Here is a 19,901-nt window from a genome sequence, read left to right on the forward strand (position 1 = left end):
CAGGATAGACAAAGGAGAGTCAGTAGATATTGCATACTTGGATTTTCAGAAGGCATTTGACAAGGTGCTGCACATGAGGCTGCTAAACAAGATAAGAGCCTATGGTATTACAGGAAAAGTCCCAGCATGTATAGAAAATTGGAAAGAAGCAAAGAGTGGGAATAAAGAGGGCCTGTTCTGATTGGCTTCTAGCAATAATAGTGGTGTTCTGCAGGGGTCGCTGCTGAGACTACTTTTCAAGTTACATGTCAAAGATTTGGATGATGGAATTGATGGCTTTGTGTTCAGGTTTATGGATGATACAAAGATAGACGGAGCAGCAGGTAGTATTGAGGAAGCAGGGAGTCTGCAGAAGAGGTGGATCAGATTAGGAGAATGGGCAAAGAAGTGTCAGTTGGAATATAGTTTGGGTAAGTGTATTGTCAAGCACTTTGTTAAAAGGAATAAAGGTATAGACTATTTTCTAAAAGAGGTAAAAATTGAGAGATCAGAGGTGCAAAGGGACTTGGGAGTACTCATGCAGATTTCCCTAAAGGTTAATTGCAGGTTGACCTGGTGGTAAAGAAGGCAAATGCAATATTAGCATTTCACTGTAAGGGGACTAGAATATAAAAGCAAGGATAAGATGCTGAGGCTTTATAAGGCATTGGTCAGAGTATTGTGAGCAATTTTGGGCCCTTTATTGAAGAAAGGATTAAATCAAGTCAAGTCACTTTTTATTGTCACTTCGACCATAACTGCTGGTACAGTACACAGTAAAAACGAGCCAATGTTTATCAGGACCATGGTGCTACATGAAACAGTACAAAAACTCCACTGAACTATGTAAAAACAACATAGAAAAAAAACTAGACTACAGAGCTACCCAGGACTGCATAAAGTGCACAAAACAGTGCAGGCATTACAATAAATAATAAACAAGACATAGGCACAGTAGAGGGCAGTAAGTTGGTGTCAGTCCAGGCTCTGGGTTTTGAGGAGACTGATAGCTTGGGGGAAGAAACTGTTACATAGTCTGGTCATGAGAGCCTGAATGCTTTGGTGCCTGTTTCCAGATGGCAGGAGGGAGAAGAGATTGTATGAGGGGTGTGTGGGGTCCTTCATAATGCTGTTTGCTTTGCGGATGCACCGTGTAGCATAAATGCCTGTAATGGCAGGAAGAGAGACCCCGATGATCTTCTCAGCTGACCTCACAATGCACTGCAGGGTCTTGCAATCTGAGATGGTGCAATTTCTGAACCAGGCAGTGATGGAGCTGCTCAGGATGCTCTCAATACAACCCCTGCAGAATGTGATGAGGATGGGGGAGTGGGAGATGGACTTTCCTCAGCCTTCACAGAAAGTACAGATGCTGCTGGACTTTCTTTGCTATGGAGCTGGTGTTGAGGGACCAGGTGAGATTCTCCGTTAGGTGAACACCAAGAAATTTGGTGCTCTTAATGATCTCTACCAAGGAGCCGTCGATGTTCAGCGGGGAGTGGTCGCTCCATGCCCTCCTGAAGTCAACACCATCTCTTCTGTTTGTTCACATTCAGAGACAGGTTGTTGGCTCTGCACCAGTCCATTAGCCGCTGCACCTCCTCTCTGTAAGCTGACTCGTCGTTCTTGCTGATGAGACCCACCACGGTCGTGTCATCGGCAAACTTGATGATATGGTTCGAGCTGTGTGTGCTGGTATTGGAGAGGGTCTACAGGAGGCTCACAAGAATGATCCCAAGAATTAAATGATTAATGTATGAGGAGCATTTGATGCCTGTGGGCCTGTACTTGCTGGAGTTTAGTAGAATGAGGGGGCATCTCATTGAAGCCTATCAAATATTGAAAGAGTAGTTTATTGAATGGATGTGGAGAGGATGTTTCCAAATAGTATGAGTCTAGGACCAGAGGCCACACACTCAGAATAGAAGACTATCCCTTTACAATAGAGATGAGGAGGAACTTCTTCAGCCAGGGTGTGGCGAATCTGTGGAATTCATTGCCAGACAGCTGAGGAGGCCAAATCACTGGGTATATTTAAAGAGGTTGATAAGTTCTCAATTACTAAGGACATCAAGGGTTATGGAGAGAAAAAAAGAATAGGGTTGAAAGAGATAATAAATCTGCCACGATTGAATGGTGGAGCTGACTTGAATGACCCAATTCTGTTCTTATACCTTATGGTCTTATATTTATTATACTTAACTGCCTGACTGGGTATCCTGTCAGGATTCAGTAAGCATTGTGCCAGCACTTCATTTTCAAATAGGTAGGGCTCAAACTTGCCAAACTACTTTCTCCAGTTTCTGGGAAATAGAATCCGACTTTAAATTCCTCCATCAATCCGGTAAGTAAATAATTTTACAGGTAATTAATAATACATGACATGTATATACACAATTTGAGAACTGTTAATTTAAAACTATAGTAAATAAGCACCTGATTTGCAGAAATACTGGAGGCAGTTTTGGAAATCAAATTTCTTTCCCCAAATTAAAACTGCTGAAAGAAAACAGAAGCAGCTGAAAGTGCCAAAAACAAACAACCAAAGCTAAAAACAAACTACTGGAAGTCGGGTTGCAGCCTGGGGTGGTGGTGACTTTTAAAGAGGTGGGAGCAATTGTTGATATTTCAGGAGGAGCACCTGCTGCAGGACTGAGAGTGAAAAGAGAAGATAACGGGAATAAAGAAGAAATAGGGAGGGGCAGGACTAAGGCTGATAGGTTATAAAAGTTACATAAAAAAAAAATCCCAAGCCAGACCCAGCTTCCATCCTCTTCCTTCCTTAATATTGCTGAAAGGTTTATACACTGATGATGGGGGAAGGCAAGCACAGGATTACATCATTCTCAAAGGCCAGGGAAAATTTATTTTTCCTGCTCAATACTGCAGGAAAAACAAAGGGCGGAATGCTGAGCCTTCCATATGGGGAAGCTTAAAAGTAAGACAGACTCATTGAGGAAAAATAGGAAGAACTGAATTTGGAATGCATTTTATTATTGTCACATGCATGGAGATAAGTGAAAAATTTTGTTTACATGCCACCCATGCAGATAATTTCAAAATACAAGTTTATTTACATAGGGCAAAGGAAAAGCAATAATGAGAGGTTATTCAATCCATGCAGCTTGTTCAAGCAAACAGATTAGAGTTAATTATTTTGTGTACTGGTACAAAACCCAGTCCTTTTCTCTCAAATAATTTATGTTAGAAATGCTTTAAGCAAGTTGGAATTTACTGTGCTAAGCTGTCAGCATGAGGCATGTTTATTGGCTCAGATTTGACTTTTAAGTAATTAGTTCTGTCCCTATAGCACACAGGTAACATTTCTGCCAAACTCATCTGGAAGAACAACGATGAGTCTGAAAATAAAATCAAAGAAACATTACAGCACAGAACAGAACATTACAGCACAGTATAGTCCACAATTTATGCCGACCTCCGAGCAGGTCCATAATTTGTTGAAAGTGGTGTCATAGATAGATAGGGTCATCAAGAAAGCTTTTGGCACATTGGCCTTCATAAGTCAAAGTACTGAGTAAGGGAGATGGGATGTATAAGACGATGGTGAGCCTAATTTGAAATATCGTGTGCAGTTTTGGTTGCCTACCTACAGGAAAGACATAAACAAGGTTAAAAGAGTACAGAGAAAGTTTACAAGGATGTTGCCGAACCTGGAGGACCCTAGTTATAAGAAAATATTGAAAGGTTAAGACTGTATTCTTCAGAACGTAGAAGGTTGAGAGGAGATTTCATAGAGGTATACAAAGTAATGAGAGGTACAGATAGGTAAATACAAGCAGGCATATTCCATGGTGGGACTACAGAAGTCATAGGATAAGGGTGAAAGGTGAAATGTTTAAGGGGAACATGAGGGGGAACTTCTTCACTCAGCGGATCATGAGAGTGTGGAATCAGCTGCCAACACAAGTTTGGACAGGTACATGGATAGTAGGAATACAGAGGGCTCTGGTCCCTGTGCAGGTCAATGGGAGTAGGCAGTTTAAATGACTTTGATTCAGACTAGGTGAGCTGAAGGGCCTGTTTCTGTGCTGTACTTCTCTATGACCTTTTAACCTTCCCTCTACATAGCTCTCCATTTTTCTATGTGCTATCTATGAGATTCTTAAATAACCCTAATGTATCTGTCTCTAGCACCACCCTTGGCAGGGCATTCCAGACACCCATCACTCTCTGTGTAAAGAACCAACTTCTGACATCCCCTTCATGCTTTCCTCCAATTACCTTAAAATTGTGCCCTCTTGTATACCTCTTATCATCTTGTACACCTCTACGAAGTCAGCTCTCATCCAGTAGAAATCCGTTCAGTCATAATTTATGCCAAATCTCAGTTAAGCAATCCCATTCCTTAAGAACCCTGCAAATTATTTACCTTCAGGATTGTTCCAGTTACCTTGTGAAACCTCTGATTTCCACCACCCCTCAAGGGGGCAGCTCTAATCAGAATAGTTGATCTTTACCACCCAAAAATATTAACCTCTGTTCTGAAACTAAAAAGAGGACTTAAAATAAGATTTAAATTCAAAATAGTTTGATGAAAATATCAGTACCTTAATATCTTCACTGAAGTTGGTGATTTTTCCGTAACCAGCATGTTCCAGGTGGTAATTGACCCAACGCAGAAGAATATCTTCAGGTGAGAGTTTTAACAGCTCCTCTAGATCTTCGCCTTCCTTTAACAGAGCAACAAGTGCTGGAATCAAAGAGATAACAACATCAATACCAAAAATTCAAAGAAGGTTGTCACACACCACAACGTTATAGACATCAGTGCAAAGAGGATGCCCAAAGAGACCAATACAACTTTGACCCTAAGATCATAATATACAAGAGCAGAATTAGACCATACTGTCCATCAAGTCAACTCTGCCATTCCATTATGGCCAATTTATTATCCCTCTCAACTTCATTATTCTGCCTTCTCCCTGAAACCTTTGATGTCCTTAATAGTCAAGAACCTAATGACTTCTGCTTTAAATATACCCATGATTTGGCCTCCACAGCTGTCTGTGGCAGAGAATTCCACATTCATCACCCTCTGGTTAAAGAAAATCCTAATCTCTCTTGTAAGTAGAAATCCCTATATTCTGAGGTCTTAGACTGCAGGAAACATCTTCTCCACATCCACTTTATCGAGGACTTTCAATATTCAATAGGTTGTATTGAGATTCTCCATCATTCTCCTAATCACCAGTGAGTATAAGACCAAAGCAATCAAACACTCCTCATACGGTCAGCCTTTCAGTCTGATCAAAGCCTCAAAGCTCCAGCATTACATCCTTGTGTTTACATTCTAGTCCTCTCAAAATGAATGCTAATATTGCATTTGTCTTCCTTACCACTGACTCAACCTACAAATTAACATACTGTCAGGATGCTGGAGCAGGGATCCAATCGCAGACCCAGTACTGTGCACACAGTGAAATAAATTGAGTAACAAATCCAAAGGTGCAGACAAAGTCGGTGTCAAAGTTCAAGCAGAAATCAAAACATCCAGAGAAATCCAAAGACCAGAATTGGGAAACAGACAGAATCGATATTCAGACAGATAGAGGAAAGATACAAATGCTGGAAAGGCTCAGGAAAATTCACTGGTACAATCTAGCAACAGAAAAGGTGAAAACATAGGATTGAAATGCACTGAGCAATAAACAGAGAGGCAGATGATAGGTGGAGCACAATGAGACAGAAGTGGCAGCAAAACAGGTAATAATGAGAAACAGGTGAGAGGCGGAGTACTCAGCATTACAGGGGACAGAGTAGACCAGGAGCAGAGACAGGAGCACATGGGGCATGAAAACAAACAAGAGCACATGGCAATACAAAATCACGGACTGGCAGCTAGGGGGAAAAACACACAAAAAGACAAAGTTCAACTGGAGGTACTGACACAGACAGAGAATCCTGCACAAGGACTCTCAAGTTGCTTTACACCTTTGATTTTTGAATTTTCTTCCCATTTAGAAAATAGTCTATGTCCTTACTTCTTCCAACAAAGTGGACGACTATACACTTTCCTAAACTATATTCCATCTGCCACTTTGCCCATTCTCCTAGTCTGTCCAAGTCCTTCTGCAGACTCCCTGCCTCCTCAACTCTCCCTGCTCCTAAACTAATCTTTGCATCATCTGCAAACATGGCTACAAAACCATCAATTCAGCCATCCAAATCTTTGATATATAACGTGAAAAGCAGTCCTAGTACCAACCCCTGTGGAACACCACTAGTCACCAGCAGCCAACCAGGAAAGGCCCCCTGTATTCCCCACTCTTTGCTACCTGCCACAGTTAGCTGATTTCCTATCCATGCTGGTACCTTCCCTGTAATACCATGTACCTGTAAAATCTATCTTAGCAGCCTCATGTGCAGCACCTTGACAAAGGTCTTCTGAAAATCCAAATTAACAACATCCACTGTTTTCCTTTGTCTATCCAGACTGTTTTTCCGTGAAGAATTCTAATAGTTTTGTCAGGCAAGATTTTCCCTTGAAAAATCCATTCTGACTTCACCCTTTTTTTAATCATGTGCCTCCAAGTTATGGACTCCAACAGCTTACACCGAAGTCAAGCAAATGGGCTGACAATTGCCTTTGTTTTGCCTCCTCCCTTCTTAAAGAGCAGATTGACTTTTGCAATTTTCCAATAAAAAAAAGCTAGATGCCAAACAGACTCTAATGTTGCAAATGACACATTCAGCGTAAAATGTACTTCATCGCTGTACTCTCCTTCATTGCTAAACACAGTAAAGTAAATGACAGATCTTCATGAAGATAGAGTCTTGCTATTGTGACTTAGTATTTGCAATTATATTAAACCCATACAAAAACAAGTCTTTCTGTATCTGGATTACAGCACCTGGTCATCTGCATGCACGATTAAGGGATGAAATTAGTATAGTCCCACTAGTTCTTTGCCTGCACAAAACAAAGATTACCACTTCATACTCTTTTTTTTTAAGTGCATCATTATTTTGCCAGATAGGTTTGTATACGCATCTGCATTGCCTCTTACCTTCATTCCTGGTAATCTCAATATCAGCAAACAAGCCAATCTTTATGATCTGCCACAGGAGGCCCAGTACCAGGTGGTGTCTGCCTTCCTTTAGATCTTCTGCACCAATGTTCACCACTGTACAGCCAATGGCAGAGGCAGAGTTCAGAGCAAGGTTCAGATTTTCCTGTGGGAGAATTAATTAGAGTGCAAATAACTACACTGTTTTCAAAACATCATTTCTGTAGACACAATACATTTAAAAGCAGCCATGTCAGAATATGGAGAAAAAGGCCCTTATTTTCTGGGAATTGTCTGTGAAGAGGTGCTCTGGCGCATCTCTCATGGAGCAAAATCAACAGAGAACACAGTCAAGTCCTTCACCTTGTCCATTTTAAAAGGCAAGATATCCCAGCGGCTACCCATTTCAATTTGGCTTTTCATTCCCATTCTGGAATATCTGTCCATGTCCCCATGTCACCTGACTTGCTGAATTCCTGCAGCAATTTGTGAGCACACAAGAACTAAAACGCTGACTTTTTCCTCTCCCTCCACAGATGTTGCTGATCTTTTGAGTATTTACAGCATGTTTAGTTTTCGATTTCCAACTTGTAATTTTCTTTCAGCTGATTATGTAGGCTGCTCTCTGCATTTATAATCTAAATATCTGCTCTAAGAAATATTTTGATACTACTTTTGAGAGGAGGCAACTGAATTATGCAGGTATAACATCAAAAGATAAATATGAACCTTCTATGCACATAACTACCACTGACAAAAGGATAGTACTTACAGAAATTGTGAATGGAGTCAGCTTCTTCTTGTTAATTACTCGCTCATCAATTGTATCTGGCTGGGATAAGTTAATCATTTTGCTGAACAGAGGGAAAGAGACTTTTATCAGAACATTACATTACAACTCAAAATTGAAAATTACATCAAATATTTAAGTACCATGGATGAAGAGTTGAGGATTTATTTTCCATTACAAAGATTGTTGGATGAATGTCATAATTATTTGGTTCCTACCAAACGTTGGACAGCAAGAGTCTGCCCTGTTTACTACCTGCCAACTTAGAGGCTGAATTTCCATATCCACATCTCTCCTTAATATACAGTGGACTCCAGTTAATCAGACCATTGGTTAATTGGGGCAGCCACTTATTTGGGGCATCTCTTAAAGAACAAAAACTAAATGGAGAAAAGAGTTAGGATTTCCTTTGTTTATTCACGATAATATGCCATTTAATCAGGACAGAAGACTGTTGCTGAACAGATTCTAACTAGCATCAGTCATGTGCAGTTATAAGTTGTCAGTTGCAGGTGTTTGTGTACAAAAAGCAGTGATTTTTGTCATGAATAGTTGGTAAGAAGTAAGCAGCAAGACAACACTGAACTGTCTTGCTCATTGAAGTTTCAAGCATCCAGGCTTGGAGATGCCTGAAATGGTCATGAGTGAAAATGAAACAATTTCACATCTTCAACAAGTTAGGAACCACAAAGAACTTAAAGTGACATCTTGAACGTTACAACGAAAATTAAGACTTGGAGGATACAATTGTCGACAGAATTGTATGAAGCCAGTCCATTCTCTGCATTAGGGATCTGCACTGATTTTGTTCATTTCATACATTAAATAAACACCTCTGTCAATAACTATTAGGAACTAATACAGTTTTATAGTACTGTAGTACTATTGGTAGTGTTCCAATTTGTTCTGAGTTTCATTTAATGCACTATTTATTACTCAGTTTGCATTTTTAACCATTTCCATGGAACTTCGGTTAATTGGGTCAGCCACTTAATTGGGACAAACTCTACTGGCCTTGATTTGTCCAAATTAACCAGAATCCACTGCATTTCAAAAATAAGCTTTATTCATAAAAATAGACAAGGAATACTATACATTTTCTAGCTTTCTTTACACTGTTATCCAGTCCACACATTTCAAGTGTTGTTATCAACTCAAAAGCACCAATGCCAATCAGGTGGTCTTTTTGAACAGAACACCATTCAAGTGTTTGCACGGTTGTTATACAAAATCTAATTTCTCTATGTTCATGTGACATCATTCACTTATGGACATCTCATTGTACCAGAAGTTTTACCCTGCTACATGGACTGAACTCTGAGTCTTCCAAGATCATCCAGAGACAAAGAGTGTAGCTTGCCACATTTTCACTTCTGAGTTCCACCCTCACGCCTAACTGAACACCTTGGAGAATGAAGAATCAGCGAAACCCTCTCTCAATGCTCCCCCTCTGAAATCTACTGCCCCCCTACTCTTCCACTATGTGCTCACCCAAACCTGCTACCACAGTCACACATCCTTCCTGGGAACTTGTCCAGCTAACCTTTCCCCTCCTGAAGAAGGGTTTCAGCCCAAAGCATTGATTGTTTGCTTTTACCCATAGATCTGGCTGACCTGCTGAGTTCCACCAGCATTTTGTGTGTGTTGCTGAAGAATCTCTCGATGTTCTCTTTGGGTGCTTCTCACCAGTGCATACAAGAGTCAAAGAGGAGCTTTATATATTGCTCCCTGTGCCACCCCTCCTTAATTTCTTTGGAGTCAGCAGATTAGGAGCAAAGACTGTCTTCCTGCATTTACCCCCACCTCCACCCTTTCTGGAGAGCTATCCCAAGGCTGGCCAGTGTCAAGTAAGTGTGGACTTGAGCAACAAATAATGCCAAAAATGGAACAAATGTAAATCAGTAACATCCCAAGCTTCAATATTTTACAATTTTAATCACAATTTTTAAAAAAAGTTGAATAAACAAAAGGTTACCATAGGAGAATGCCATCACCAACTGCACTAAACAGACGGTTACTGTTGGGATCCATGGGAATCAAATGTTTACAGTCAGGATCGCCTTCCAATGCTTTGTTTATCCAATTAACAAATGCAACCTTTTCTTCCTCTGTAATTTAAGAGAATATATTTCAGGCACTTCTGGTCATAGTCAATAAAAGACAATAATTTGGGAATAATCATTAAATAAACATATGAACCAAAAACATTAAGGTATATGGGCAAATCATACTTTGCAATGACTATGGGATTTTACATTTGCAAGGTGACCACATATACACAGGTGGGGGCTGAGAGCACAGCTTCAGACCTCAAGGCCAAAACAACTGCCAAACAAGTCAAAGCAGCTCAAAATGCTTATCCAACATACCCCTCAATACATTGTCACTTTGATCTCATCTAACTAAATACCATCACATCTTATATTGGTCTCTCCTTAATCACTTCTGTGAACTAGAGGAAACAGAATCCATCTATTCTTGCTACTGTAAAAAGATCCAAAAATTTTTGAAGATGTTCCCATTATTGTTTACATTAAATTTGTTTTGCACCAAATTCCTCATCTCCTTTTTAATGGAGGTACAACCAAAAAATGCTTCAGTCACAGGATGCTGCAAACTACTTTCCATCTCAATAATGTTTTTGGGCAGATTAAGATGCAAGGCAGCCCATTTTCTACAACTTCTGAAAAACTGTCAAATGCAAGATAAACATACTCAACATCTGCCTCGTGGCACTTGTCCCATTTGTGAGGAGAGAAATTCTGGTTTATAAAACCACAACCTCTGATAAATTGTGTTATATTATAATGTACTAAATACTCAATCCTAACCTGAAGAGGGAGCTGGAGTATTTTAGTGTATTGAAGGGTTGCCTTGGAAAAATAGAAGTTCCCCCAGTTCAATATACATAGAGACATGCCAGAATACAGTATTTCCACTTCCATGATCTAAAATTCAAAGGTTTGCCTTTTAGTTCTTACCAAATATTGTTTGAGAAATTTTAAGTTCTTTTTTTTTAAATGAAGGCCTTTCCATTTGTATGTTGAGAAAAACTAACCAGCCAAAGTTCATTGGGCACTTTGCCATAAAGAGGGGAAATCATGGTGTAGTGCTACACTAAATTCCATTTTAACATCCTGTTTTCAGCACAAGTACAATACTGCATCATCAGGTGTTCCTCAATGATTTCAAAATATCAAGAAAGTGTGCATTATCCTGATTTGAACAGAAATGTTAGCTTTATGTGCTCTACGAGTAGTCAGGGAGCACACTGTGCCTTCACACTAATACTGCCCTGAGACCATAGGTGTGTGTGCCAAGCCACAAAGCCAGCCTGCAAAATGAACATTACAGAAAATGTTTAGCTCCTACATAGCACTGACTGACACAGTTGAAGTGCGAAGTTGAGTAAATTTGGGGGGGGGGGGAAAGAGGGCAGTAATTTTATAATTGGGCATTTGGACTCATATGTGCAGGAGATTTCATCCTTCAAAATTAAAAGTTAAGAATTCCTTTGAGTCTGTTTTTAAAGAACCATTGGTTGCTGAACACCAGAACAAATCAGATGGCTGGTAACAGGATCACGTACCCAACTGCTTTCATTGCTCTACCAAATGCTGTGCTTCAGGAATGGCAATTTATAGCCCAGTCTAATCACAAAAAAAAAATCATGTAGCAGCACTTAACACAGCTGGTGCAATACAAACTTTCTCTGTTCCTTCAGCAGCCAAAACTCGCACAACTTGCAGGTCCTTGAACTAAGCCAAAGTGAAACCATGTGAGCAGCTCTCGCAGAGATAAAGAAAATTACACTGACTTATGAACTTAGATGATATATAGAAGGAAGAATTAAACAAGGTTAATAAATCATGTTTTCCTTGATTTTATTTACAAACAAGATGTAACTTTCAGAAATAGTTTGCCCTTCCTTTATAGTTTCTATACTTATTTCTCCCTGCACAAGTATAATCCTGCTACACCTGATGCCAGTGTTGTGATGCATGCTGAAGCAATGAAGTGGAGTGGCACACAATAAGGAGAATTCACCCCTTCTTGCTCCCTATCTCCAATAATGCAATTTGAAAATACAACTTCATGACTTGCAATGCACGAATTTGTACATAACTGAGACACCAGCTGATGCATCCTCCCTTTGGAAGCAGTAGTTAAGTGTTTCAGCTTTTAATCATAGAATCTAAATGCTGAGAGGCAAGACATTAAACCCAAGTCCTGCTTGCCCTTGTGGCACTATTAAAGAGAACTGAGTTGTTTGGTGTCTCTTGGGCAATATTCATCTCTTTGCCAACAACTAAATTAAAGTGTACTTTTCTGACGAAGTTCATTGACCTGAAGCATAAACTCAGGTTTCAATCTTCCCAAACCAAATGAGTATCTCAGCATTTCTTTTTTTTTAATTTCAGATTTTCAACATGGGTGTGATTTAGTTTTCTAAATTAAAATCAATTGCTCGGTCATTTCCTCATTTCTGTTTGCATAAACGTTGTATGCACATTGGCTAATGTGTTTCTTGCATTAGGTGATGTAACTGGAAAAGTACTTTATTGGCCATTGAGGTCATGAAGATATGTACATTTTCTCTTTCCACTGCATGCTATGTTTGTCCCCAATAGATTTAAATTGGCTTTTTCTGTACAGAAATAGTTTTAGTTTCTTTAGCCTCATTTTCTGGCATTCAGCAGACAATTTTACCATCTGTCATGCAAAAACCAGTTCAATTGTAATTTAAAAACTAGCTTCATTATAATGGATTAATCTTTTTGAAACACACAAAAAACCCAGCTTTAGACTAATCTAAAAAACTTTAGATGGGGATGTTAGAAGGTCATCCTTCCTTTGCTCAATAGTCTCTTCCCAATGCACAAAAATTAATTGAGTCCCAATAAAGGCAAACAAAAGATAATAAAAGATGGAGTTCCCAGCATCTGTGTCACACAGGAGTGACTCCTTTCAGCAAAGAGTTTTCCATGTGGACTTCTAATAAGTAATTAAATGCTGATGCAGTTGTAGTTGCCTGGCAATTCAATGTAAGCACCAATAACTCTCCTAATGCTGCTCCCTTTTTAAACACTGACAACCTTGAAACATCCCTGCAGTATTGGGCAGGTTGTGGGTGGGGTGGGTGGAAAGATGGAGACGGTGCACAGAATAAGCTCATTTCATCTAGTCTGAAGGAAATTGTCTCTTATTTCTGTTTACCAAGGTGAACCTTTGTTAGGCAAGGGTCATAATTCTGTAGCTTCAATTAAATTAAATTAAAAATGAAGAAGATATTTAATGTTTCTTCTGCTGCTGCAAAGGTAACAGGAATAAGAGGCTTTAGGCTCTAAAACAACACAACGCTTCAGCAAATTAATATTTACAAAGCTAAGTCCAAGAGATTAGAAAGTACAATTAACTCATTGGTTATTTATGGAGTTCAGGCTAACTTCTACAGAGATGTATGTCTTTAATTCGCCACACAATGTGCCCGTCAAGATAGCCAATAATAGCCATATGGAAAATAAAAATATTTCCATACTCAACCGTAACAAAGACAGTCATTAACAAGTTTCCATGGAATACTCAAGGCGTCAAAAACCTCAATGACATTATAATGCCATTTCTTTGTGCAAGACTGCATCAATGAACTTTGCCACCAATGTTTTTTTTAAACTAAAACATCTCTACACATGTCCGTTACTCAACCACAGCTGCAGTCAGAGTAACAAAGCAAGAAAACAGGCCCTTCCGCCCAACCAGTCCATGCTAACCACAGCGTTCCCCTGCCAGTACCAGTGCCCACATTCAACCCTCAATCCCCTCCATGCCACATACTTATCTAAATGTCTCTTAAATTTTAATCACTTTAATCACTTTCTCTAACAGATCATTCCAGGTTATTCGCTAGCCTCGTGTAATTAAGTTATCAATCTGGTCTCTATTTTACACCTCCCCCCCCCCCCCCCCCCCCCATCTGCGCGCTCTATTTTTGGATTTCCCAACCTTGAAGAAAAGATTGACAGTTCACCCTATCCATATCCCTTATGATTTTAGAAACTATGAGGTCATAGACTAAGGAGATGGTGGTGGACCTGAGGAGGGCTAAGGCACCGGTGACCCCTGTTCCGGTGTGGACATGGTGGAGGATTACAAATACCTGGGGATACGAATTGACAATAAACTGGACTGGTCAAAGAACACTGAGGCTGTCTACAAGAAGGGTCAGAGTCATCTCTACTTCCTGAGGAGACTGAGGTCCTTTAACATCTGCGGAAAGATGCTGAGGATGTTCTACGAGTCTGTGGTGGCCAGTGCTATCAGGTTTGCTGTTGTGTGCTGGGGCAGCAGGCTGAGGGTAGCAGACACCGACAGAATCAACAAACTCATTCGTAAGGCCAGTGATGTTGTGGGGGTGGAACTGGACTCTCTGACAGTGGTGTTTGAAAAGAGGATGCTGTCCAAGTTGCATGCCATCTTGGACAATGTCTCCCATCCACTCCGTAACGTACTGGTTAGGCACAGGAGTACATTCAGCCAGAGACTCATTTCACCAAGATGCAACACTAAGAATCACAGGAAGTCATTCCTGCCTGTGGCCATCAAACTTAACAACTCCTATCTTGGAGTGTCAGACACTCTGAGGCAATAGGCCGGTCCTGGGCTTATTTCCACTTGGAATAATTTACTTATTATTATTATTTAATTATTTATGGTTTTATATTGCTATATCTCTACACTATTCTTGGTTGGTGAAACTGTAACAAAACCCAATTTCCCACGGGATCAATAAAGTATGTCTGTCTGTCTGCCTGTCAACTCTCACTCTCTAGCACTTCAGGAAATAAAGATTTAAAGAGGCTGTGGGTATTTACTGCTGGGGGACATGCAGGCCAACAGTGACTGTGCAATTGGTTAATATTTCCCCACATCAGTTTTCAAGAGGTTAGCATAAAAACATAAAGGTTTATATTCCCACCAACAGATGTCAAGAACAAGAGGACATAATATAAAAGATAATTTGCAAAGGGACTAGAACTGATCAAAACCTATGAAAAATAAACATCAAGTGGCTAGGAACTGAAGTTTGATGTCAGAGATTGTGGAAGCAAATTCATTAGCAAGTTTCCAAATGGAGCTAGATTAGCACTTGAAAGGGGAAAAAAAAATCAATTTAAGGGCTGTGGGGAAAGGTAGGGAGGTGAAAAGAGCAGGCATGGTCTCAAAATAATGACCCCCTTCCTTGCCATTCCATACATGCCTGTGCAGAAACTGGACAAATGGTAAGATGGGAAGGTATTGAACTAAACACAACATGATTTATTTTGGACTGCCTTGGAATCTCTTTAGCTAACACCAGGGTGACTTATCCTATCATTTAAACTTGAGTCATCGAATAAATTCTCCAGGGAAGGAAAAAAAGGACACATCCACCCAAATGGTAATTGCAAACCACTACCCTTAACAACTACTGTGTGGTTTCATCAAAAAGCAAAGATCTTGAACGGAGAAATGTACCTTCATAGGAGTGCTGGGTCCCTTCACTGGATCTGTCAGACATACCACCTATAGCACAAATCCCCTCTTTTTTGTTGATGGCTTTTCTAAATGTTTTGCTGATGTCCTTGTCTTTAAGATCATGGAAGACCTGAAATTAAAACAGGAATTGATTTGGCAGTGTATAAATTTCAGTATCAATATGGTGTGTATTTGAAACATTGACGAAATGCAATATATAGGGTTTGGAGATGAATATTATTCATTTCATTTTGCTCTTAAAACTTGCATAACAAAAGAATCACCAGGAACATGGTTTGATACACTGACTTTAAAATCAGTGGACCCCAGGTTGAGAACCCCCTGCTTTAAATGTTCCTCAATCAACTGTTGATTCAAATGTTACCACCAGTCATCATGACCATTACTTCATTTTTATTCTGCACATACTCAAAACAAGCTGATATTTACAGCAATTCCGAGGCTGAGAATTATTTGTAATTTTTAAAACAGAACTACTTTTTGTGGAACTTTTCGTAAATAAAATGCAGAGATGTTTTAACTTTTAGGGAAACCATGACAATTCCTTTATTGTCAACCAAACACAAAGAGCCCAGTAAACACATTTCATGTAATTACATCATGTCAGACCAGCCTCTTAAGGTGAACCCCAACCAATGTCAGTGGCTGTGAATTATGCACATCTTCCCACCCATTACATTACCTAACACAGACCTGCCAGAATTCACTAAAAGCAGCATTGTAAGCCTGCCTGGAGTCGGACAAGCCACCCGATTTGGGTCCTATGTTCCAGAGGTGGAGGAACAGCAGGTGACTCTGGCTCATCCAGAGGTGTGTTGACACACTCATGGTCATGTCTTAATCAGGAGCATGGTAGCGGAATCTCCAAATTTTGGTGGGCCGGTTTAAGGCGATCTTCCAAAATCACATCCCTACATCAGTATACTCCGGAATTTGAGTCAGGGAGGGAAAAACAAGATGTCCTCTCCATCCGTAGGAATGAATCACAAGTTTGAAGAGATGAGGAATATGGATTTAGTGCTTTCCCAGCATATAAGATGAATAAACTTCTTGGGCTTCCAGCTGGGTACAGGTATCAATTTTAACTGAAGTTTCAATGATAAACTCTGCCACCTTCATCAGGGATGATGCCGAGAGGTACATATACCCCCATCATCCTTCCCTCCTGATCGGTTAGCCCTCATACAATCAGGTTTCTGCTTCCCCACCTTATTTACAATTGGATTCCAGTTCTTGCTTAGAGTGAGTCCTTCATTATTGATATAAAACTAGTGGGAAAGTATTTCAACAATAACTTCCTTCACCAGGCAGTCCCAGAGAAAGTCAGCAGAACACTGCATTCATGATTGCTATTAGATTGACTTCAATGGCACAAAACTACTGTGCCACACTAATGGCTTTTGGGAGCAAACACGAGGAAATCTGCAGATGCTGGAAATTCAAACAACAACACACACCAAATGCTGGTAGAACACAGCAGGCTAGGCAGCATCTATAGGGAGAAGCGATGTTGACATTTCGGGCCAAGACCCTTCGTCAGGACTAACCGAAAGGAAAGATAGTAAGAGATTTGAAAGTAGAGGGGACTGTGTTGGTGAAGTCAGATCCTTCTTTAATATTACTGGCCACCTTACTTTTGTATTCCATCTTTACCTTGTTAATGACCTTGTTTAGTTGCCTTCAGTTAGTTTTTAAAAAGCTTCCCAATCCTCTAACTTCCCACTAATTTTTGTTCTATTATACGTCCTCTCTTTGGCTGTTATATTGGCTTTGACTTCTCTTGTTAGTCATGGTTGTGTCACCTTTCCTTTAGAATACTTCTACCCCTTTTGGATATATCCCGTGCCTTCCGAATTGCTTTCAGAAATTCCAGTCATTCCTGCCAGTTTTCTTTTCCAATCGATTCCAGCCAACTCCTCTGTAATTCCCTTTACTCCACTGTAATACATTACAACGCATAATATAGAAGCAATAAATAAATATAGTATATGTATATTGAATGGATTAAAAATCATGCAAAAAAAACAAAACCGAAATAATATATTTAAAAAGTGAGGTAGTGTTCACAGGTTCAATGTCCATTTTGGAATCGGATCGCAGAAGGGAAGAAGCTGTTCCTGAATCACTGAGTGTATGCCTGCAGGCTTCTGTACCTCCTACCTGATGGAACAGTGAGAAAAGGGCATGCCCTGGGTGCTGGAGGTCCTTCGTAATGGAAGCTGCCTTTCTGAGATACTGCTCTTTGAAGATGTCCTGGGTACTTTGTAGGCTAGTACCCAAGATGGAGCAGACCAGATTCACAACCTTCTGCAGCTTCTTTTGGTCCTATGCAGTAGCTCACCCCCCCCCCCAGACCAGACAGGTCTCCTATCAGGGTATTTTTACCCTTGCAGTTCCTCAGCTCTATCCATTATCATTCAACACCTTCCGATCCAATGTCACCTCTTTCTAATGATTTGATTTCATTTTTTTAAAAACCAATGGAGCAATGCCACCCCCTCTGCCTTCCTGCCTGACCTTTCGATACAACGTGTATCCTTGGATATTAAGCTCCCAGCTATAATCTTCTTTCAGCCATAATTCAGTGATGTCTACATGCCAACTTATAACTGTGCCACAAGCTTATCAACTTTATTCCATATACTGCACACATTCAAATATAACACTTCAGTCCTGCATTCACCCTTTGATTTTGTCCGCCTTTACACAGAAACATAGAAAACCTACAAGTCCTTCAGCCCACAATTCTGTGCCGAACATGTACTTATTTTAGAAATTACCTAGGGTTACCCATAGCCCTCCATTTTTCTAAGCTCCATGTATCTATCCAGGAGTCTCCTAAAAGACTCCATCATATCTGCCTCCACCACCATCACCGGCAGCCCATTCCATGCACTCAATACTCTCTGCATTAAAAAAAAACAACTTACCCCTGACATCTCCTCTGTACCTACTTCCAAGAACCTTAAAACTGTTCCCTCTCCGGTTAGCCATTTCAGCCTGTGAAAAAGCCTCTATCAGAATGGAGAAGCCCAGTCTATTATATTATGCAAATTTCCTTTTGCCATCCTGATGTCACATTCAGTAATATACAGGCAAGGTTTTACTTCATTGTCAATTAACTTCAAATATATCTTTTTTGACAATTAACTATCATTCTTCAGTTAAAAAATGTAAATAGAGCCAAAAGTATATCTTTCCAAGTGTATTATAAACAAACATTAGCATAATATGCAAGGAACACTGTTCTTGAAAAGAAAACTGAGTAATTTAAGCCTTTGGCTCCACTTTTTTTGTAATTTATTTTTTATTGAAGTTCATCATCAAAAGGGAGATAGAAGAGCCCATCAGAACTTCTGTGTTCATGGAACATTACAGCACAATACAGGCCCTTCTAACCTACTCCAAGATCAATCTAACCTTTTCCTCCCACAGAACCCTCCATTTTTCCCAATCATCCATGTGCCCATCTCAGAGTTTCTCAAATGTATCTGCCTCAACAACCACACCGGAGGAGAAGAAATAAGTTTACTTTCAGGAGAAATAATTTACTTGCATCTTTCAAGGTGAAACAATTGGACAGGGATGAAGTAGTAGTAAAGAAGGGATTCTGATTTTTAAACTTCACATTTCATTAATGATCATATGTTCATTTATGTTGCAAATGAGGCTTCAATCCAATCACACTAAAAGTTTGAATGTGACAAACCGATTCTACTATCATTAAATAAAGATGAGTCACCCAACAAATTAAAAAGGTGTGTTTGCCTCTGGATGTGAATGGATTAAGTAATAAATTGAAAACCAGGAAAGCACATACAAATATCTCTTTGTGCATTAAAGAGGACAGTTGTCTTTGCTGGGAAAGATTTTTAATCATTCCAAGACATTAGAAATGGGGCCAACTTACTTTGTATTATATAATACAACAGAAAAATTCTTACTGCACGCACATTAGTCTTTTTAACAAATTATACCTTTAAAATTAGCCTAAAGGAAAACAAAAATTGGAATGAAAAAAACACCTGACCTCAAGTGGCACTGGCCATTTCCCTACCAGGTACAGAAAATATAAGAACATAAGAAATAGGATCAGGAGTAGGTCATCCGGCCCATCGAGCCTGCCCCGCCATTCAATAAGATCATGGCTGATCTGTCCGTAAACTCAGCTCCATCTACCTGTCTTTTCCCCATAACCCTTAATTCCCCTACTATGTAAAAATCTGTCTAACTATATCTTAAATATATTTAGTGAAGAAGCCTCAAGCGCTTCCCTGAGCAGAGAATTCCACAGATTCACCACTCTCTGGGAAAAACAGTTTCTCCTCATCTCTTCTCCCCTGAATCTTGAGGCAGTGTCCTAGTTCTAGACTCACCTACCAATGGAAACAACTTTCCTACTTCTATCTTATCTATCCCTTTCAAAATGTTGTATGTTTCTATAAGATCCCCTCTCATTCTTCTGCATTCCAGAGACTATAGTCCCAGGCGACTCAATTTCTCCTCATAGGTTAACCCCTTCATCTCTGGAATCAACCTGGTGAACCTCCTCTGCACTGCCTCCAAAT

The 19,901-nt window shown here is 39.9% G+C and overlaps 1 protein-coding gene across 3 annotated transcripts in view; it reads right to left on the reverse strand.

The window, feature by feature from the left end:
- LOC132407294 (plastin-1-like) overlaps window positions 1–19,901 on the reverse strand; it is a 130,699-nt gene that overhangs the window by 36,729 nt on the left and 74,069 nt on the right. For all 3 annotated transcript variants that reach the window (XM_059993609.1, XM_059993593.1, XM_059993603.1), the window contains exons 4-8: window positions 15,313–15,442; window positions 9,773–9,905; window positions 7,780–7,861; window positions 7,008–7,173; window positions 4,548–4,690 (exon numbers count right to left, since the gene is read on the reverse strand). In XM_059993609.1, coding sequence (XP_059849592.1) covers window positions 4,548–4,690; window positions 7,008–7,173; window positions 7,780–7,861; window positions 9,773–9,905; window positions 15,313–15,442 — 654 coding nt within the window. The remainder of the gene's footprint in view (window positions 1–4,547; window positions 4,691–7,007; window positions 7,174–7,779; window positions 7,862–9,772; window positions 9,906–15,312; window positions 15,443–19,901) is intronic.

This window comes from Hypanus sabinus, chromosome 2, assembly GCF_030144855.1.
Source record: "Hypanus sabinus isolate sHypSab1 chromosome 2, sHypSab1.hap1, whole genome shotgun sequence".
Taxonomy (NCBI): Eukaryota; Metazoa; Chordata; class Chondrichthyes; order Myliobatiformes; family Dasyatidae; genus Hypanus; species Hypanus sabinus.